This window comes from Pelmatolapia mariae, linkage group LG10_11 (assembly GCF_036321145.2).
Source record: "Pelmatolapia mariae isolate MD_Pm_ZW linkage group LG10_11, Pm_UMD_F_2, whole genome shotgun sequence".
Taxonomy (NCBI): domain Eukaryota; kingdom Metazoa; phylum Chordata; class Actinopteri; order Cichliformes; family Cichlidae; genus Pelmatolapia; species Pelmatolapia mariae.
Genome location: NC_086236.1, coordinates 213,464 through 235,111, shown reverse-complemented (window position 1 = coordinate 235,111; position 21,648 = coordinate 213,464). Strand labels below are relative to the sequence as shown.

The window sequence follows — 21,648 nt, the reverse complement described above, 5'->3', positions numbered from 1 at the left end:
CCGTCTCTCAGTTGAACATTACCGACCTCTGTAATCCATCACGCCCAGTCTGAGTAACCCTCAGAGGTCAAAGGCCAGACAGGCCCTCCTCACTGTGAACGTGTGCTTTTTGAACATCTGTATCATACTGAACACGGGTAGCCTACACACCTCTCAGGTGTGTCCCCTCCAGGTACGCCTCACTCACAGCTGGAGCAGCTGTGACGTCTCTGTGACCACTGACAACAAATCGCGCTTAAATATCCGGTTGACTGCTGCAGAGTGGCGAGCGTTCAAGGCTGGCTAATCAATGACAGAGACAGCAGGTACCTGAAACCAGCTGGTCACAGCACCGATGCTCAGGTGTGCAACCAGAACGCTGAGCGTGGTGAACGTGAAACATACGTGTTCAGGTTCGTTTCCAGCACGGAGCCCTGCTTTGACACAGTCACAGGTTTGACTGCGGCACGGCGTTTAAAGGAGTGTGGATAGCGCCATCCTGTGGCAGTACAGAACATGACGTCACCTGGTTGGCGCTAACTAACGACTGAACCAATAACTGAGAGGTAAATAAGAACTGTAGAGGCTCGTCGTTGTGCTGCCGCGGTCAGCCTCTCTGATGCCGTCGGTGGTTTCTCGCTGTGGCGAGCTGCAGTGAAACAGGTGAATCCACTCATTAGCTGTGATGTTCGGGTCTGTAGACACTTTCTGAATGAATCAGTGTGGAGGGGAGCCTGTTTGAGTCAGGTGACCCGCTGGTTAACCTGACTACACTGTCACGTCCTTTACCGCCACAAGACGGCGCTAAACATGCTCCAATAACTAGTTATAGTTATTTCTTAAATCCAGCTTCACAGAGTTAAACCTCCAAGCTGTAAGTGAGCCTGAGCACACACACACACACTTGTTTTACTGACATGTTGGACTTTGGTCTTTAAAAAAAAACTCAGCGTGCTCATTCAGTTTGACTTTATTCACACAGGAACCAGGAAACCAACGGTCCCTGAAGGCATCGTGGTGGGTTCAACAACACCTCACTGTCAGGACAAACGGGAATGATCAGACTGAAGGATAAATATGAAGCTAATTAGAGCAAGTAAATATATCATGGTCTCTCTCACACACACACACACACACACACACACACACACACACACACACACACACACACACACACACACACACACAGAGTTAAACTACAAAAATATAAAAAGTTTAAAAAACAACAACAACAACAACAAAAACAAAAAACAAAACATCAGTCGTCCAATCAGATGCTCCACCACTTCTCCCAGCAGCCCTCATTGGTGGACAAGCTTCACAGTGTGGTGAGAAACTCTCTGACCTGCAGATAAAATAAAAGTCCTGTTAACAGATTACAAAAGACTTTCAAAATAAAACCACCAGGTGAAAGTTAAATGAGAATTACATACAAGCACAGAAACATGTAAGCAGCACATACATGAACAAACAGCCAAACATGGAAGAATCTGACATATTTTACTGTCACAGAGTTTATAGTTTATTCAGTTAATTTTAGGAACGATGTTCAAAAACATTACACACATCTTAGACGTGTTACTTTATATAAACAGGCACATGTCAGAATATAAAATACAGGAAAGACTGCGATTTCTATTAAGAATTAAGATAATGATTGTTTGACGGTGGTTTGACGGTGCCCCTTTCCTCTCGTGGTGATTGTTGGGTCTTCAGCAGCCCCCCTAGTTCACAGACTCATCACCCCCCCACTGTTTCCTAGCCAACTTCCAAGAAACAGCCTTTTATTCAGTGAATACAAGCACCACCCATTGTAACACCCATATAGTCACAAAAGGTTAAAAGAGTGTGTGTGTGTATATACATGACTTCCTGCCACACAATATATGCTTACAACTGTTAACCACATTTCCTGGTTATCCAAAGGTCATCTCCCCGCACCCGTATGCGGCTTAACTTTAATGGTTCACCATATGCAAGCATAGGTGACCATCCTTCACAAGATAAAGAAACCAGAATCTCACGTGGAACGTGCCTGCAATTAAACAGCTACAGCTAATTACCTCCTCCAGCATCATAGATGTGTAGCGGACGAACAGAAGAATATCTAACCGTGCAGTTTAAGGCACAGTTTACAAATTTAAGTGCAACAATGGCAACATTTAACAATTTACTCTGACAGTGACGGTACTCCTGACAAACAGAGTCACTCATTATACAGACGAGGAGTCAATAACTTCTACATAAAAGCAAACAAGAAGTGGTTCATTGGTTGTTTGTAACCAAGAGATGAAACAGAGTGGTTTGGGACGTGTATGAAAAACAAATAAAACCACCATCATCAGAAGGAAAACCTTCAAAATAAAAGCTCAGACTGACCTTGTCGATGATGGCTTCCTGTTTGATGCGGTCGTTCTTGAAGTCGTCGTTGACGTCCAGGACGAGAACAGGAAGTTCGCTCAAATAATCAAAGTCCAACCTTAATGCAAACACACAGGTTAACAAGGCGCTCCTGAATGCACCGCTGAGGCTCTGAGCACGCTCAGTGGCATAGTTACCTGAGGTTCCTGTGGTGGAGCCAGGCTTCGTGTTTGAAGTGCAGCTGCTCGAGGTACTCCAGAGGAATTCCCTGCTCCTCCTGCCGGCCGCGATGGAGCAGCCGCTGCATGCAGCGCTGGAAAATACACACACAAACACGGCACCTGAAGGCAGCCGAAGGAAGGAGAGCCAATCACAGAGGGCGATGAGTTTACCCTGAGGTGGCAGGACTCTCCAGGTTCTCCTGTACGTCTCTACCTGTCTGTATGAGTCACCTGTAGGACTCTTACCTGTGGCGGGGCTCTGAGGTAGATGATGGCGTCGAGAGCGATGTCGGACTCAAACTGGTTCAGTAACCAGGTGTGCCAGTCCTGATACACACTCCACTCCGTCTCCGACAGGTCGCCACTCTCAAACAGGTTTGACGCAAACACGTACCTGTACACACAGGAGTCACATGTCTACACACCTGTCTGTGTTAAATGCGTGTGAGTTACCTGTCAGGTGATCAATGGTCATGAGAATTTGCATAATCAAGATTAAGGAACTGACCTCCCAGCCCATTGTTCCTTCAGTGGGCTGGTTTCAGTCATTATGCAAATGTCCTGTTTATAAACCTGCAGTCAGCTGAGACTGAAGAAGTCACCTGATGATGACGAAACGCTTCTCCCACTAAACGCTACGTCCAGATGAACAGAATCAAACTTTGGAGACCTGTCAGGTGAGTTACCTGTCGGAGTAGACGGAGCGCTCGTAGAACTGGACGGGGTTTTCTGCCTGCTGAAGTTTGATTGATGGAGGCTGAAGCTGAGCTCGAACTCTGCTCAGACACGCGTAGCTCTGCACACAGGTGAGACTCACTTGAGACAGGTACACATATGTCTGACACACAGTGCTGCTATCTTAGGGGATGAAGCCAGGTGTGTTACCTGGAAGGTGTAGGACCAGCGGCTGGGTTTATCGTACAGCATCTGCAGCAGGTTTCCTCCACTCTTTTGAGATGAGCTCAGCTCCTGCAGGTAAACAAGCAGGTAAACAAGAAGGTAAACACAGACTTTAGAGAATGCGTGCTGCATTCAGCTCACCAGGTAAACGTCATCGCTGTCATTCTGCACGTTGCACCACTTGCCGATGGGTTCAGGGATGACCTCCCAGTCCTCTGAAGCTGCCTGAAGGATGCGCACAAACGTCGACTTTCCTGCAGCTGGAGGCACGGGTGAGACACGGGTGAGACACACGGGTGAGAGACAGAAATGTGACAGATCTCTGGTCCTGCCTGATTGGAGGAATCACACCTGTTCAGGTAACCCTGACATGACACAATCTCAGGTTACCTGTTCCACAAAGAGAGCCAAGTTAAACTCTGAGTCAGTTACTGTGGTAACATTAGCTCTGGTAACGATGACCCACTTCCTGTTATTCTTCCTGAGCTCGCCTTTTCCCTCTTTGTCAGCTGGACCCAAGGTGGCGTGCAGTGTGGAGCTACTGATGCTCCACACACTTATACAGGAAATCAGCATTAACGCTGATGCAGTAAGGACTTCCTGTGTGGGTGGGGCTTAAGAAAAGGACCAAAACGGCTGACTTTTGCAGGAAGTCATGTGACCGCAGGATCAAGTAAAACCATGGCAACCATGAGCAGCTGATTCAACCTCTGATTGTCTCTGCTCACGCTGTCACCTGACCCCAACCTCAGTGATGAGGTCACATCCTCCTCTGGAGATCAAAACTCTGACCTGGACTTGCAAACCTCCATCAGTCTGGCTCACCTGAGCTCCGCCCACAGACGCCACATGACTAGCGTTCACCTTCAAACACCTGAAGGAGCAAGCTCCACCCAAATTTAAACCTCCACCTTCTAACCCCAGCAGCACAGCTCCATTAAAAACTGTTGATTATTGATCACAAACAGCTGATTTTCAACAAGCAGCTTATAATTGAGTTCAAACAGCTGATGATCAATCGATTATCGATCATAAACAGGTAAGAGACTGAAGAAGTCACTCGGATGATGATGATTACTGACTGTTGACAGCTAATTTTGACTATAAACAGCTGGTTATCGATCATCAACAGCTGATTATTGAACACACGCAGCCGTTTGTTCAATAATCAGCTGCTTATTGAACACAGGGCTGAGTATTGACTACAAACAATTGATTTGCGATATAAACAGCTGATTATTGAATGAACAGCAGATCATTGACAAAAAACAGCTGGTAATTGACCATGGACAGCTAATTGTGACTATAAACAGCTGTTTATCGATCACAAACAGCTGATTATTGACAATAAGCGGGCGGTTTTGGCGCCACTTGTTTCCGTGAAGGCGGGAGGCTCACGGACTTACAGACCCGGGCCTGAGAGCTCGGTAACCGGCGGTCCGGGTCGGTCCCCCGGGTCCGTTTGCCCCGGTCGGTCCGGGTCAGTCGGGGTCCGTGAGCGTCCCGCCGGTCCGGGGGGCGCGCGCCCCGGTGAGCTCACCTATGTTTCCTTCGATGGAGATCTTCTTCTCCTTCCTTTGGCGGGAAAAGCTGCCGTCCAGCGGCGGGCTGCGGGGAGGGGGGCACGGCCTCTTCGGGGGGGTCGCCATGTTCACCGATCGATCGCTGATTATCGATTATTGCTCGCCGCTCGCTGCTGTTTTGAAACCCACTGACCGGCGCGCGAGATGCTGCTCAAATTAAACTCCGCGCGCATACAGACTTCCGTTTCCGGGGGCGGAGTCACGCATGAGCAGAGGAGGAGGAGGAGGCCTCCGTCAGCGCTCGTGCAGACACAAACACCTCCATCAGTTTCCTTCATGTCCAACGTCACCTGCCTCGCTCCACCTGCCTCGCTCCACCTTCTGTTACCTGTGTTCACAGCAGCCTTTCATCTCATCCACAGAGGAGAGGAACACAGTGGGTGGAAAGGGCGGATGTAGAGAAGTGATTTCCGGTTTATCAGGACAGGTGACTGCAACAAAAAGAATGCGGGCTGTTAGAAATGCAGGAAAAGAGCATCATCAGTGCTGCTGGGTTTGATGGTGATAGTAGGGATGCAACAATACCAATGTTTTCAAACCGATACAATAGCGATACTTGGATCTGAGTACTTAACGATACCGAGTACAAAAACCGATACTTCCACCACACACACACAAAAAATGCAGTGAATTGGAAGACAGGTTTTATTTTATTCTCTGCTGATAAAAAAAAATAAAATATTAATAAAAATGACCACAAAAATAAAAGTTCAAGTAAAAAAAAAAATAAAGGCCTGTATTTGTATAGCACTTCTGTTAAATTATTGCCGAGTGTCCACGTTGTAATTCAACAAAATATTGTGAACTATTTGGCACTGTCTCCAGCTTTCAGAATAGTAAATAAACACTTCTGTTTGGAATAAAGTAAATAAAAATTAGGTTTCAGAATAAAATAAACAATGGACACAGAATGTCCATATTGTTTGTTTGTTTGTTAATTTATTTCAAACATGTAAACAATATACAGGTACATTTAGTAAAGAAAATAAGAGAGAGAAAAAATACTAAAGTCAATACATTTCAATATTGCTACCGTTCTGATTCATTTACATGTTGAAAGGGAGCGGGAAGAAGTACACACTTATTTAATCCCACAGCTTTGCCATAAGTTATCAGTTAATATTTAGTCAGCTTCCTTACTGATATAATCTGTAATAAAAATAGTGAACAGATTTCTGATATAATATATACTATAATATCACATCATGAAATTTTTTAAATAGACACACTCACTTAATATCAATATTTTCCCTTTCTTTATAGTTTGAGAAGATCATATTTTATAACTCTTTTTGAACTGTTTTGTGTTTGGACGTTGCTTTAATTCCATATTCAAACTGTTCCAGTTTCACTCCATGCACACAAACACAAAAGCTTTTTCTTGTAGTACAAACCTTCCCTGTTTTGAAGTTACAAAAAGCCCTTAAATTATAACTTCCTTCTATCAAAAAAACCATACTCTGAATATTACCTGGCAGTTCTTTATTTTTTGCTTTGAATAGAATTTGTGCTGTTTGGAATTTTATTAGATCTGCAGTTTTCAATATTTCAGACTGCAAAAATAGTGAGTTTGTATGTTCCTGTAACCTGCAGTGTGGATGATTCGCTTTTTTTTTCTTTTTTTTTTTTGATCACACTTTTTTGGCTATTTCAGCGTTGTGTTTGGTTAGATGTTCATTGATAAAGACATTAAATCCTTTTCATTTTCTTCCTTGTTTCAGCAGCGTGTTCTTGTGCTTTCGATTAATAGCCGGTTTGTTGGGAAGAGGGTGGCATGCTTGGACAGAGTTACAGTCCAGGTCGATCCCTTTGGACTGCAGGAAAGCAGCCTCCTGTTGTCCCGTTGTGCTAATGTCAAGCTCTCCAGGTTCCTCACTGCTGTCAGCGGTCACCTCCTGAGCGTATGACCGGGGTTAAATATAGAGCTCAGTGATGATGACGTTGTTTATCCTGGAGTATTGTTCCAGGTCAGCGACCCTACTTTCCAGGTATGCAATCTTTTTATCTAATCATGCTTTTAATTTGTTTTTGTTTTTAATGTCTCTGTAAAGTACTTTGAATCACCTTGTTGTTGAATTGTGCTATATAAATAAACTTGCCTTGCCTTTTTCTGCATTTTGGATGCGGAGGAACTTACTCCTCCACAATTTCAATGATACTTTTCTGCTGCAACCTGATAGTGGAAATTTCCTCCATTAGGAAGTCAGGAGACTTTTTAATGTCCTCGACTTCCTCAGGTGTCGGTTTCCTCTTCAGCCCCATTTTATCTGGTTCCACTGGTAGCAGGTTCAGTCAGCTGTTTCCTCAGTCAGCTGTTAGCTTTGTCAGCTGTTAGCCTGGTAGTGTATTGGCTAGCCTGCAATTACCTCTTTAACTTTGTTAGTCCAGTCCAATATCCTGTATTAAAGTCGTAATCCAGACAGGGTTATACCAAAAGTTCCAACAATTTGAATAATGTCCTTGCTCCAGAATTTGATGGCCAAAATTAAAAAATCCATAGGACACGATCAAAATACAACTACTTGCAAACAAATGGCAAACAAACAAACAAAATAACTAAAGTATTTTGAACTGTCTCCAGCTTTCAGATAGACATAACATTAATGAGCCTTATGTTTTTATCTTATAGCCGTTTGAGGGGGCTCATATTTTTCATCTTATAGCCCCAGAAAAGGCCGCAGGCCCTTGCTTTGCAGCCATCCAAACGACTGCATGCCTCCGTTGTACAGCCAGTTAAAGGGCACCACACGCCGTGAAGCAGACCAGTTAAACACAGCTGCATGCTTCTGCTGTACAGTTAAATGCAGCTGCATGCCGAGAAGGGTCCTATGCACATACTTTAGCAGTGCCAAGTTGAATTAACCCTTTGTTGGACTAGTCACAGTAGGCCATAACACTATCAAAGGTTTCTTACTGATCCTCGTTGTTACATTTTAAACAGTATTAATCAACATGTGTTCATACAACAAGTGACACAACTTTTTCATTAATATAGTGGGAGATATATACGACCTAAATACATGGGTCATGTGATTTGAAGATACGGGTTAAATGTTTAACACAGTGACTCCACTTTATAAACACTTCATTGTGAGTATGCATAGTATATATGAGTATATATGATTACACACAATTTATGAAAGTAACTATGATTACATGTCTAGTAGGGGTGCAATGATACACAAAATTCATGGTTCGGTTCGTTTCGATACTTTGGTGTCACGGTTCGATACTTTTTCGATTCAAAAAAATGCTCGTGCCTTTTTTAAGTTATTAAAATTATAAATATTTCTTTTAACTCAAAAGTACAGTTTTTAAATTAAATGTTGCTGAGACAACAAAATAATAAAGAAATAAATGTATCTGATGGAGAAATCCCTCATCTGTGGAAAAGAGAGTTTATTACAGAGAAATGTCTCTTTCCAAAATAAAACCTGTTTTGTCGAGAGCAATAAAAGTAGCAGTTGCCCTGTCTCTCTTTTGCCCTCTTAGAATCATGTGCTAACGGCTGTCTAAATGCCTCAGGTAAGGTTTGTAGCATGCGTGCTTGTTGTTGTTTTTGTCTGCTTTCACTTGTCTTTGCATTAGCGTGATGTCGCCGTAAATGTGCAGGCATATTCGTTGTGTTCCGACCGATGTAATTGAGCATTGCGTGCTTTTGTCCACGGCGCGCTCAAATAGAGTCATACTTCACATGAGAACCAAAATAGTTCCAAACGCTAAATCTGAATGACGGTGGATGAGGTTCAATTTCGGGTAGCGTTGAGGCAGTTGCCATGTTAACTTGACTCAATACATATGGGCAGCGCTCAGTGGATCTGCACTCGACAATGCAGCCTAGGCGGAGTTATCGAACGCAGATCCACTGAGCCCTCAACACAGACAGCATGGTCAGAGTAAAAGTTGATCAAATAAATTAAACATTTTGTATCGTTCAATACATATGCGTACCGAACTGAAAGCACTTTATCGAACGGTCCAATACAGATACATGTATTGTTGCACCCCTAATGTCTACTGTATACAGGTATATATGTCATAATAAAATCCACAACAGTTTGGAAAAGGTGCAGCGAGAAGAAGTCACGTAGATATGAATATAAAATAGAGTACAGGTGTCAGACACAGTGGGACAGAGAGGCTAGTTTTATTATAGTACACAGGGCAGAGGGACACTGTGGGAGAAGGTATAGAAGAAGGTGTAATGTGAAGACTAAGATTTGGTCACACAGTTTAAATAACAGTGTCAAACCAATGACTGTAGAAAACATGGACGACGCGACCCTGCCTCCTCCCATTGTGCAAAAATGAAGCCAAAATATCCCGCTTGTGGAGGCTGCCATCTTGCATTTTTGGAGCCAGAGTCTGCGTAGTAGTGACTTGAGGTGGAGCGACTGTGTAACGCTCCCGCCCACACACCCGCTGGACGTGACCGCAAACACACACCCCTACACTTTTTACGTAAAAAAAGACACACAGCTTATCATCTTATAGTTCTACAACATCTAAAATCACTCTGTTGTTAATTTGTTTGCTAGATTAGCCGCTAGCATACGCACTGTGTTGGGGGCTTGTTGCTAGCTAGTTAGCGATGCTACACACCTGTTACTCTAATAGTCTGTATTATTGAAGGATTCAGCACTTCTTATGTTTTTTTAATCCATTTTTAGACAGCGATGAGATCAGCTGCACACTCTACAGAGGCCCAGAGTTACTGTTAATATCAGAAATATAATGCTGTCCTTTGAGATTTTAACATAAGACTGTGAGTGTAATGGATCTAAAACTGTGTAAATCTTCAGAGCCCTCTACAGCCTGGTAACATGGAGACTTTAAAAACAGCAGCAGAACGTTTCAGTAGTGTAGTCTAATTTGTTCTTTTCATTTAATAATAGAGTCCATAGTATATCCACAGCTACATTCACCCTGGAGAGAAACTAGTGAGGGAGCCCATCAGGACCAAGCTGGGTTTCTGGGTCCAGAGGTTTGGAGAAACTTCTTGCCTTTCTTTCATTACAGCTGTCCTGTGCCAGAAGTTCTGTTGACCCACTGAGAGAGGCATCATTTAAGAAACACCAGGAACACTGAAGCTCTTCGCATTGATCAAGCAGGACTCATGATCTTCACCAGCAGCTCCCTCACAGGGAAATCTTCAGCACTCCTCCGTAGGCCCGCCCCAGGAGATGGATAAACCCAGCATTTCATGAACACTGTGATGGAGACCTTTGGTTTGTGTAATGTTATAAATACTCGGATACTCCCCAGAGGCTCCGGACTTTTACATAAAGATATTATATTCAGTCCTGTAGAAAGTTATATATTTAAAAATATATGATCCTCTCTGGTTACTCAGGTATGAATAACTCTGTTATTTACCATAAAGTGATTCACACTATATGCAAACTCACTAACTTACCGAAAAAGTGCAGCGGGGCCTCGGGTCCTTCTGTCGGGTAGTCCAGTTTTCTGAAGAACACCTCAGGCTGTCAGGTTAAAACAGTCGGTCGTGTTTTCGTAGCGTAAACGCTGGCCCTCCTCTCAGAGCCTACGCTCTATCTGCTATTCCCGAACAGAGATGACTGCAGCTGTCAGTCAAAGCTGTTATGATGACGTTTCACCCCAATTTAACATCACCGCGGTAGGAATTAGAATCAAACTTATGGGAAAGGAGACCCCTTGGACATCAATCAGCATGATGTGATAGAATCTTTGGAAAAAAATTATCTGAGGAGAATTAATTTATTTTAGTCTGACCCCAGTCCCATCCGCTAACATGGAGGAGGCGGGGTTTATGACCAATACTGCAGCCAGACACCAGGGGGCGATAGAGACATTTTGGCATTGTGCCAAACAGACGAATAGGCACGAAACAGGAAGTGTGAATGTCGTGGAGTAGACATCTGAACAGTAGCTGGTCGTGTCCAAATTCATGGGCTGCATCCTCCTGAGGACCCGGCCTTCGCGGTCTACGTGGACCGTTTCCTTTGAAGACCGGAAGTAAACGGCTGTGAAATTAGACGATCCAGCCTTCAGATCTGCGTCACCGCTGTCTCGGTTTATTTTAATAAACTCGGCCGTCTGCTCCTTGCTATCTAAAATATAACAGGACACTGGAGTAAACTCGACCGTCTCACACTTCTGTTTAATCAGTTTTCTGTTTGACGTTTATTCAGCTGTGTGAAAACCACCCGAGGGATTAATAAAGTTTAATCTAATCTAATCTAATAACTTTAATCTCAGCCAAACCGATTTACTCCGGAACAAATAAAACAAAAAGCCAAACAATAACATGTTTAGGTTGTCTAAGTGACTTATATATTACGTTTAACCTGAGTGGCGAAAGACCGCGGTGATCTGAAAATGATGTGCCGGGAGTTGTGCCGTTCTCGGCGGCTCTAGTGACCCTCGATCTCCCGGCTAGCTATCGAGCTGGTGGGTAACAGACGTCTCTGAAAACGTCGGAGCACTTTTGCAAATATGTGATATCTTGATAAACCGAGCAGATATTTGAAGTTTAAATTCTCGCCTGAAAATATGTTAAAAGTTTATTTTGTGACCCTATGAATTCTGGGATATGGTGGGCCACGAAGGACACACACGACCCATCCTTCAAATTCGGGGAAAAGGAGGATGCATTTGTTGGCTGCATTCGGAGGCTCGATAGCTAGCCGGGGGGTTCAATGGTCACTGGAGCCGGCAAGAGCAGCGGACTCCCAGCTTCATCGTTTTCAGACCCCCCGCTGTCTTTCGCTACTCAGGTTAAACATGATGTATAAGTCACTTAGATAACTTAAAAATGTAATTTTTTGGCTTTTTTCTGTGTTTTATTTGTTCCGGAGTAAATCGGTTTGGCTGAGATCAAAGTTATTAGATTAGATTAAACTTTGTTAATCCCCCGGGTGGTTTTCACACAGCTGAATAAACGTCAAACAGAAAACTGATTAAACAGAAGTGTGAGACGGTCGAGTTTACTCCAGTGTCCTGTTATATTTTAGATAGCAAGGAGCAGATGGCCGAGTTTATTAAACGCCACCGAGACGGCGGTGACGCAAATCTGAAGGCTAGACCGTCCCATTTCACAGCCTCGCACTTCCGGCCTTCTCGGTCTTCGGAGGACCCGGCCCACGTAGACCGCGAAGGCCGGGTCCTCCGAAGGATGCGGCCTACATTTTGGGACACAGTTAATGTGGTAAATAAAGGCATGAAATATTGAAAATACACATCACAGAGGAGGACAAATGATGGAGTTCACAGGGCGGACACTCCAGTCCAGCAGGTGGCGGTAGCGCACCTGACGCTCTTTGCTACCCCCATAAAAAGAAAGAAGAAGAAGGCGGCTCTCGCGCGTGCGCAGTGAGTCCTCAGAGTCGGGAGCAGAAAGAAGATGGCGGCGCCCGTAGACCTGGAGCTGAAAAAGGTAGGAGCTCCTCACCTGTGTGTGTGGCATGTGTTTTGTGTGTGTGACTAGCGCGGCTGTTTCACACGTGGTCGAGTGTTTTTTCCACAGTCTCCGGTTTAAACTGCCTACGACCTCCGTCTGTGTCTGTGCCGGCGGGACACCGAGACCGTCACGCTCGTGACTTTAACACAGCTGCGCTCAGGCCTTGTGTCGTCACCGTGATGTAGTTAGAGCCCCTAATGTCATAGTGACGCAGCGGAATCGTGTGCGAGTGGGTTGTGGGTCTATGGTGTGACGCCATGACGTAGAGCTAAAGGGGGCGGGTACTTCAGAGTGGGCATTCTCTGTTACCATGGGGACTAACCGTCAGGTGCGCTCCGCAGGCCTTCTCCGAGCTGCAGGTGAAGATGATCGATACGCAGCAGAAAGTCAAGATGGCCGATCTGCAGATCGATCAGCTGACGCGCGTTCAGAAGCACGCCAAACTGACGCACGCCGAGATCGCCACGCTGCCCGACAACACGCGACTCTACGAGGGTGTGGGACGCATGTGAGTCACCTACCTTTAACCTTAACACACCTGAACGTCACGCAGATGTCAGCCAATCACATTGGTTCAATCATGATGTGTTTCAGGTTCATCCTGCAGTCCAAGGAGGAGATCAACAACCTGCTGACAGACAAACAGAAGACGGCTGACGAGAAGATCAAAGAGTTGGAGGTGCGCACACGCCTCTTCTCATTGGCTAACTACTGATTGACATCACGCGTGTGGGCGTGTTCTGCGCAGGGTTAGGGAAACCTGGAGGAAACCTGGTCTTGTTAGGAGAGACGGCATCCATCCCACTTTGGATGGAGCAGCTCTCCAAATATGACTATCCAGAGTTGGGAGCAGGAAGCAGAGTTGCAGTCTTACACACCTCTCTGCAGCTTCTCTCCTCCTGCTACCCCCCCAAACCCATCTCCATAGAGACTGTGTCAGCTCCCAAACAGACAAAAAACACAAAAAAAATCACAAAGAAAGAACAAACCAGTAGGGCTGCACGATTTTGCATAAAATGAGAATCACGATTTTTTTTGCTTAGAATCGAGATCACGATTCTCTTTTCCAATATAAATATTTATTGCACTTATTAACTGCACATCAACTTCGTAACAGTTTAAACTGAACATAAAAACAATAAATAAACATAAAGACAATAAATGCCTCACATTTTGTGGTTGCCGCAAAATGTTGTACTGCTTGAAATTCCTCCTCCACCGTTGCTCGACACTGCGTGTATAGAGCAGGTAGTGCAACAATAGAAAAATAGTTGCGGGACGGCACTGTGTAGCGTTTGTCTAGGGTGTTGATCATTTTCCTAAATCCCTCGTTTTGCACAGTGTTGATATATCTTTGGTCAGGTGATAAGTAATAGCCTCCGTAATTTCTTTGTGCCTGCGGGAGTTAGACGTGTATAGGGAAGCGCTGTATAAGGTTCCCTGACCGGGACGAATTTTCTCCTGTCACTTTCTCGTCATCCCTGACGTGCTCTCCATTGTTTTTTTCCTGCCAATTTGAGCATCACGGCACAGCTTCTGTATCACGTGGTATAAGGCTCCGCCCTTGTCATTTGTTGAGCAGGAAGAGTGAGCGCTTGTTTTCATGCAGATTACGTCCCGGATCAAAAATGCGGTACAATCGTCGTCGTCTTTTTTTTTTTTTTTTTTTTGTTAATCGTTGTCATTTGGAAATGAGATCGCACATAAGTATGAATCGAGATCGCGATTTTCTAACGATTAATCATGCAGCCCTACAAACCAGTATCCACAACAGCACCAAAGAGTAAAACAGTGAAATGTAACCATCATGTCTCTGTTAGTTAACCCTCTGGAGTCGATCACATGACCGATTTAAGGCGACGTAGCAGCAGCATGCACCCTCGCCGAGTCCCTGTTTCACCTTAAACTTACAGAACACTTTCTCCTGAACACTGTTGTCAAAAGTTTAACACTGGTTAAAAGGGAGTTTTTCCTTCTCACTGTTGCCAGGTGCTTATAGAGGGGCCCTTGGCAACAATCTCAACTATCATGTGACCCCCCCCCCCCCCCCCCCCCCCCCCCACACACACACACAGAGGGTCACATGACAGTTGGGGTTAGAGTCTTTACTTTCAAAAATGAAACACGTTGATGTAACTGTTGTTGTGATTTATACAAAAAAATGAATGAATTATCCTGTAGTCTGATTTCAGGAGGTTGGAACAGTGTTGGTGTGCGACGCACGCACACACACACACACACACACACACACACGCACGCACACACACACACACACACACACACACACACACACACCTAACCACTCACTGTATGTTTGTGCTTGTGATTTCCAGCAGAGGAAGGTGTACCTTGAACGCAGCGTGAAGGAAGCTGAGGACAACATAAGAGAGATGCTGCTGTCCCGGAGAGCCCACTGACCATCATCATCATCACACACACTATAATTACACTGTAATACACACACACACACACACACACACACACACACACACACTGTTTCCCGTGTGAGTTTTTCACAATAAAAGCTTGAAGACGCTCTGCCTGCTTTTGGGTTTTTTCAGTCTGAGATTTAAATCTTTACTTTGAATTTGATGAAGATGAAGACGCCCCTGTTCTCAGTGGCTGGTCTGATGATTAAAACCAGCAGACGATCGTGTGACTGTATGGAACTACGTTTGCCCAAAGGAGGCGGGGTCATAATGTGATTGGTCACTTTGAATCCTTCCGTTTTAAAGGATTCAAAGAGCTGATCTGAGGTCTGTGCCCTGAGGTTGATCAGGACATGAAGCGTGCATCAGGGTCCAGCAATTATAACTTACCACAGATATTTAAAGCTGCGTGTCTAACACATGCTTAACACACACGTGTAACTGCACCATGAGTGGATGCAGCGCTAAGAACAGGCCCTGTATTTCTCTGGTTTTATGATGTTCTCAGTGTTGAGGTGATAAATCAGCACATGACTGAGCAGCAGCAGAAATAACAGCTGCAGGTAAACAGCAGCGACCTGATTCATTTGGTCAGAGATTCATCCGAACAGGGAAAATCCTCTAAACCCTGAACGTCGAAGGTCAAAGGTCAGATAAGCTGCCGGTGTAAGATGAAGCTGAAAGAAACGCACATTTACCTGGACAGGTGAGTGACATCAGAGCCCCGACTGTATGAAACTTCCTGAGAGCCGGCCCATTAGTTCATGTACATTTCACCTGTGTATCCTCGGACTGTGACGCCCACCCAGCCCACATCCTGGGCTTTCCACTGATGTCATGTGACCAGTTTACCTTCTTCTTTCAATCAAAACGGCCGACACACCAACAAGAGGAGAGGTTAGCAAAATACTCTCCTTCTACTACTATTGTTACCATAGTAACTACATGTAGTGTTTATTACACGGTTATTACCTGTGAAATTGACTTTCTTTGAATGTGGGCTGCAGCGGACACCAGGACAGGTTCAGTGCTGCTGTTGGAGTACAAAGGTGAAGCAGAGGGTTTTGTACACAGCAGCAGAGGGAGGTTCAGACTGGGTGAAGAGGAGGAGTAACGCCTGGTCTAGGAGAACACGACGAAGAGGAGGAAGACACAGGACTACCTGACGAGGAGACTGACTCGGGCGGGGCGGTGCTCGGTGGGCCAGCGCGAGCTGTGTGTATCATTTAGTTCCAGGATAACGTATCCAGCGTAGTATCACATTACTGTGTTGAGAGTATCCAGTACTTCAGCACTTGTGTGAGCCTGAAGTCCGAGAACACTGGAGTCCGATTAAGCATATGGATGACAAACTGAAGGTTTGCCAGCTGCTACCCCTCAGACCCCGCTGTCAACAACAAACACCACCTGCCAACACATAAAGGTTTTCTTTGCCACGTCAGTACATGTCGCCTCCACCAACCAGCATTATCAGTAGGACGACGATGGTAGGTCAGCAGACAAAACCTCCTTGCCTACAAGTCTCTGCCCTCACTGCTGCTAATGGTCTGGGGCTGGATTGTCTGTGGAGTGACCAGAGACTGGTGCTGCAGTCGACTTGTGATTGGTTGGATCGGTTCCCACAGGAACTCACATAATCTTTGATCTATATTTCACAGCCATCGATCTCAGAGTCTTCTAACAACTGGAACCACAGTGAAGGACCAAGTGTCACAGCCAACCAGGCACCAGGAGAGGAGCATCAGTGATGGTGGAAGAACTACGTCTGTTCAGCTAAATACACAGGTTAATATCGTCCTGGCAACAAACAGCAGAAAACAAGAATAATGAAGATTTTTGTGTTTTCATCTAATTAAAGGTTTTTAATGACACCCTAACACGGGTGGGGAACTCCAGGTCTCGAGAGCCGGTGTCCTGCAGGTTTTAGATGTGTCCTTGATCCAACACAGCTGATTTAAATGGATAAATGACCTCCTCAACATGTGTTGTAGTTCTCCAGAGGCCTGGTAATGAACTAATGATGTGATTCAGGTGTGTTGACCCAGGGTGAGATCTAAAACCTGCAGGACACTGACCCTCGAGGTCTGGAGTTCCCCACCTCTGCTCTAAAGCCGTAAAGTGGTCCAGCTTGATTTTCTAAATTCAGCTGTAATTTCAAACCAAAGTTGTCCTTTTGTCCACTATAGTCGACATCCTGTGTATTTGAAAAAATAAATTATAAGCAGTTTTTAGGCTCAAAAAGAAATCACACAAAAAAGAAAGTGGAAGGTACTCTTCTTCTTTGGTTTCCAGGAGCTAATACTGCTGTTAGAGGCGGGGCTTGATGTCAGACAGGAAGTCACCTGCTGTCAGGATAATTAAGTCTAATCAGGTTATTGTGTCACAAACAGCTGATCCATCAGAGCGCTGACACTGAGGTCAGCGAGCGCTCTGTACCCGGCTTCATGACCGCAGTCTGTGGCCACGCCCCTCTGTAGGACATGTATAGGAATTTCTTTTATTTATGTATTAATCACATTATTTTATTGTACAGGGTGGCCCATTTATATGGATACACCGTAATGGGAATGGTTGGTGATGTTAAAGTGCTGTTTGTGGCACATTAGTATATGTGAGGGGGCAAACTCCTCAAGATGGGTGGTGACCATGGTGGCCATTTAGAAGTCGGCCATCTTGGATACAACTTTTCAATAGAGATTGAAAATGTGACGTCATTCAGGGGTAAAACCGCAAAGGATTCTGGGAGGTGGTGGCAGGAGGTACTAGCGGGCACTGGCTTTCAATAGAAATCAGTTAAACAGCGATAAAAAGAAACATAAAATGGCAAGAAGCTGTTGTATTATTAACTGCACAAGCCGGGCGAATGACAGCCGCGTGAAGTCGACGGGAAATGCGATTGGTTTTTATCGGATTCCAGCGTGGAAGAGTGATAAACGAATAGCTGAAACATCTGGCTTTCTACAGAAGCTTTCACCTGGGGACATAGTGCTCGCAGACCGGGGTTTTGATATCATATTAATGGGTGCCACTTTAAAAATTCCAGCATTTACACGGGGTCGCAGTCAGCTACAAGCAAAAGATGTGGAGGACACACGAAAACTGGCACGTCAGGATCCATGTTGAACGCGTTATAGGCTGTCTACGGTCCAAGTACACTATCCTAAACGACACCATCCGTTTAGGTTTTGTGGTGCCATGTGAAGGTGAGAACATGACTTTGCTGGATAAGATAGTCGCTGTATCATGTGCGCTCACAAATATGTGCCCAAGTGTTGTTATGAAGCAAGCAAGTGATGAATAACTGTTTTCCAATTTGCTCTTGTTTTGTTGTGCAGCTGTGTTTTTAAACAAATCAACTAAAAATGCACAACGGCATACTATTTTACCTTTGTCCTGTAAGCTTCAATAGTAACATGTAACACTGTTGTCAGTTATAAATAAAGACAGTCCTGATGAAAGACTTGTGCAACACTTACTTTATTTGTATTGGTTCTGACACTGTATATTAGTACAGACTGAAAAGAAAGATTGCGTTGGCCCATTATGGACATAAAGAGATAATTTACAGCACAGCTGTAAAGTGCAGTGGTGTGACAGACATTTATAGCAATTTAAACACGTTCTAATAATTCACTGTGCGTAACAGATCAACAGATAACAAACCATAAAGTGCAGAGTACAGGAAGATGGGTCCACCTTAATGTGACACTAAACATGAAATCACAAGAAATTCCTTCAATATAAGAGTTGTCTCTGAATGGGTGTAACTGAAATACTTTCTGGTTAGTTTTCTATGCAAGCTTTTGTCTTTCTTTCTTTTTTTTGTCACGGTAACATCCATGGAAGGTGGCCCTTGTGAAACACTGGTTTCTGGATCACTGTAGTGATTGGTCAAGAGCTCAGGCATCACAACTTTGTAGAAGAAATCCTGAGCGACAGGCAACATTTTAGTCCAGACGTTCACAGTGCTGCAGAAGGACAGATAGCTGACAGCCCTTCATCTGTCAACTTTGTAAAGGAGAGCCGCCACATGCACACACTTCTCTGCCACACCAGCCATGCATGTGCAATGTGCACTTTCAACGTCCCCATTAGATTGCAGAATAACCCAGGGCTGAAGAGGCTTTTGGCTGAGGCGCATGGAGTGATTTACCTGAAACAGTCAATGCAGAAAAACGTGTTTGTGAGGACAGAATGTACAGTAAATGTGCAGCTTTGCATGAATGGTAAATTGTCCTGACAGAATATTGCGTTTCTCTTCTGTTATTACCATGGTACACAGACAACAACATATACTTTTATTCACAGGAAATCTCACTGATTGCCCAGTACGATTACAGCATACAATATTATTGTCACTGCTACATTTCTGTAATGCGTACCAGAAATTATTTCCACTACTAATTAATTACCGTGAGCTCAAAGGTTATATTAATAAACGGTTAACAAATGTGTATTTATGAAGACGTTTTGTGAGACTGGTAAACTTACCTTTGTTCGTACGATGGTCTTGTGTTCCACACGGTGCATTTCAAGGTCCTGTACCCATCCGTCCGTAAACTGCACCTGGGCTTGTTGCAGTGACCTGAAGTTACTAAACTTCATGAGTGTATGCACTCACTCCAAGAACCATATAATTATAAATCTGAGCGTGGTGAAAGTTGGGCAGCACGCTGACGTCTTTTGTCCACTCTGTGTGCTCGTAAGGGTCTGACCCTTTCACTCCTTTGATTTTTTCCTCGTACCTTTTCTTTGCCTTTTCGTCGAGTCTGTCTTTGTACGGTCCGGCATTGTTCTCCTTCGTTTTGTACATTCCCTTTTTGGTGAGGAAAGAAAAAGCAAGACGGTATTGGAACGTGAGAATAAACGTTTTGCGGTGCTGCAAATGCTTGCATTTAATGCGGTAATTTGGATGTTTTGCCATCACCTACCGGCATGCAATGCGCGAAAGTCACGTGGTCTGTCAATCTCTATAGGAAGAGGGCCATGTGACACATCAAACTTATTGGTAATGTCACAAGAAAAACAATGGTGTGCTTGGTTTCAACGTAACTTTATTCTTTCATGAGTTATTTACAAGTTTCTCTGTGTTCACAGCCATTGACATGTCGAAGAGGTTAACACGTGAGGAGCGGAATTGTGTTGATATCTGGTGAACGCAGTAACCGGGTCATTGCAGCAGATTTCAATGCGAGACACCCTACGAGACCACCCATCTCCCAGCTACAGTTAGCAAACTGCTTGCTAAGTTTCGTGAAACTGGTTCAGTGCTGGATTTGCCAAAATGTGGACGCAAGAAAACTGTCACTAATGAAGAAACATCAGTGGCTGTCCTAGCTTCATTCAGCAAGAGCCCACAGCGTAGCACTCGCCGCATGTCACTGGAGAGTGGCATTAGTCGAACATCCCTTCGGCGGATATTAGCTACTCACAAATGGCACCCTTACAAACTCCAGCTACTGCAGCATCTCAACGAGGATGACCCAGATCGGCGCACAGAATTTGCAGAATGGGCAAAACAAAAATTGGAACAGGACCCTCAGTTCACGCAGAAGATTTTGTTCAGTGATGAGGCAAACTTTTATGTGAATGGTGAAGTTAACAAACAAAACCACCGCTATTGGTCTGACACTAACCCACATTGGATGGATCCCTCCAAGACTGTTGGAACAACAAAAGTGATGGTTTGGTGTGGTACATGGGGCACAACGATAGTGGGTCCATTCTTCATCAATGGAAACCTCAAGGCCACTGGATATTTGAAATTGCTACATGATGATGTGTTTCCCTCTTTGTGCACTGAAGCTGGCACGTTCCCTGAGTTTTTCCAGCAAGATGGTGCACCACCACATTATGGGTGCCAGGTCCGAGCATTCCTAGATGAACAGTTTCCTGGAAAGTGGATTGGTCGTCGTGGGCCAGTTGAACGGCCCCCAAGGTCTCCCGATCTGACCCCCTTAGACTTTTATCTTTGGGGTCATCTGACGGCAATTGTCTATGGTGTGAAGATACGAGATGTGCAGCACCTGAAACTACGGATACTGGATGCCTGTGCTGGCATTTCTCCTGCGGTGTTGCTATCAGTGTGTGAAGAGTGGGAGAAGAGGGTTGCATTGACAATCCAACACAATGGGCAGCACATTGAACACATTTTATAAGTGGTCAGAAACTTGTAAATAACTCATGGAAGAATAAAGTTACGTTGAAACCAAGCACACCATTGTTTTTCTTGTGACATTACCAATAAGTTTGATGTGTCACATGGCCCTCTTCCTATTGAAAAAACAAAAGTTGTATCCAAGATGGCTGACTTCTAAATGGCCACCATGGTCACCACCCATCTTGAGGAGTTTGCCCCCTCACATATACTAATGTGCCACAAACAGGACTTTAATATCACCAACCATTCCCATGTTATTACAGTGTATCCATATAAATGGCCCACCCCGTAGAATGCCTTGGTGCCACTGGATTTTAGCATGTCTCACACTCATGCAGTTAGACAAATGGTGGGGGTCTAGTAAGGAAGTTGGGGGGAAGCAGAAAACTCCACAGGAGTCTTTTCTCTCTTCAACGACTCTGGGAGGTAGCAAGGGAGTGTGAACCTTAAGGTGTGAAACAGCTGTGTACTGCCTTTTGTTCCTGGAGACGGTACTTAACTGAGAGCCATGCTAGGCTCGGGGAGACTCTGCTGACCGTCTGCCCCGCGATCATGCAGGCTCCACCAAGCTTGG

At 44.7% G+C, this 21,648-nt stretch overlaps 2 protein-coding genes across 2 annotated transcripts; one reads left to right on the top strand and one right to left on the bottom strand.

Annotated features, from left to right (window-relative positions):
- Nucleotides 1-949: 949 nt before the first annotated feature.
- On the bottom strand, nucleotides 950-5,233 carry LOC134636861 (deoxycytidine kinase 2-like). The gene is made up of 8 exons (XM_063487090.1): nucleotides 5,002-5,233; nucleotides 3,603-3,721; nucleotides 3,447-3,530; nucleotides 3,248-3,357; nucleotides 2,808-2,955; nucleotides 2,538-2,653; nucleotides 2,359-2,458; nucleotides 950-1,324 (listed from the first exon to the last, which is right to left on the bottom strand). The coding sequence occupies exons 1-8, from the start codon at nucleotides 5,108-5,110 to the stop codon at nucleotides 1,298-1,300; spliced, it is 813 nt and encodes a 270-aa protein (XP_063343160.1). The 5' UTR covers nucleotides 5,111-5,233; the 3' UTR covers nucleotides 950-1,297.
- A 7,119-nt stretch (nucleotides 5,234-12,352) lies between these two features.
- Nucleotides 12,353-15,023, top strand: pfdn1 (prefoldin subunit 1). Its single transcript, XM_063486958.1, has 4 exons — nucleotides 12,353-12,461; nucleotides 12,827-12,993; nucleotides 13,080-13,164; nucleotides 14,819-15,023. Exons 1-4 carry the CDS (start codon nucleotides 12,429-12,431, stop codon nucleotides 14,900-14,902), a joined length of 369 nt encoding a protein of 122 aa, XP_063343028.1. The 5' UTR covers nucleotides 12,353-12,428; the 3' UTR covers nucleotides 14,903-15,023.
- Nucleotides 15,024-21,648: the final 6,625 nt, after the last annotated feature.

Coding starts and splice junctions, on each gene's coding strand:
- LOC134636861 (XM_063487090.1), bottom strand. CDS start 5,110: ATGGCGACCCCCCCGAAGAGGCCGTGCCCCCCTCCCCGCAGCCCGCCG. Junction 3,722..5,001: donor CTCCATCGAAGGAAACATAG/GTGAGCTCACCG, acceptor CCGTGCCTCCAG/CTGCAGGAAAGTCGACGTTT. Junction 2,654..2,807: donor ACCTCAGAGCCCCGCCACAG/GTAAGAGTCCTA, acceptor TGTATTTTCCAG/CGCTGCATGCAGCGGCTGCT.
- pfdn1 (XM_063486958.1), top strand. CDS start 12,429: ATGGCGGCGCCCGTAGACCTGGAGCTGAAAAAG. Junction 12,994..13,079: donor TACGAGGGTGTGGGACGCAT/GTGAGTCACCTA, acceptor GATGTGTTTCAG/GTTCATCCTGCAGTCCAAGG. Junction 13,165..14,818: donor AGAAGATCAAAGAGTTGGAG/GTGCGCACACGC, acceptor TGTGATTTCCAG/CAGAGGAAGGTGTACCTTGA.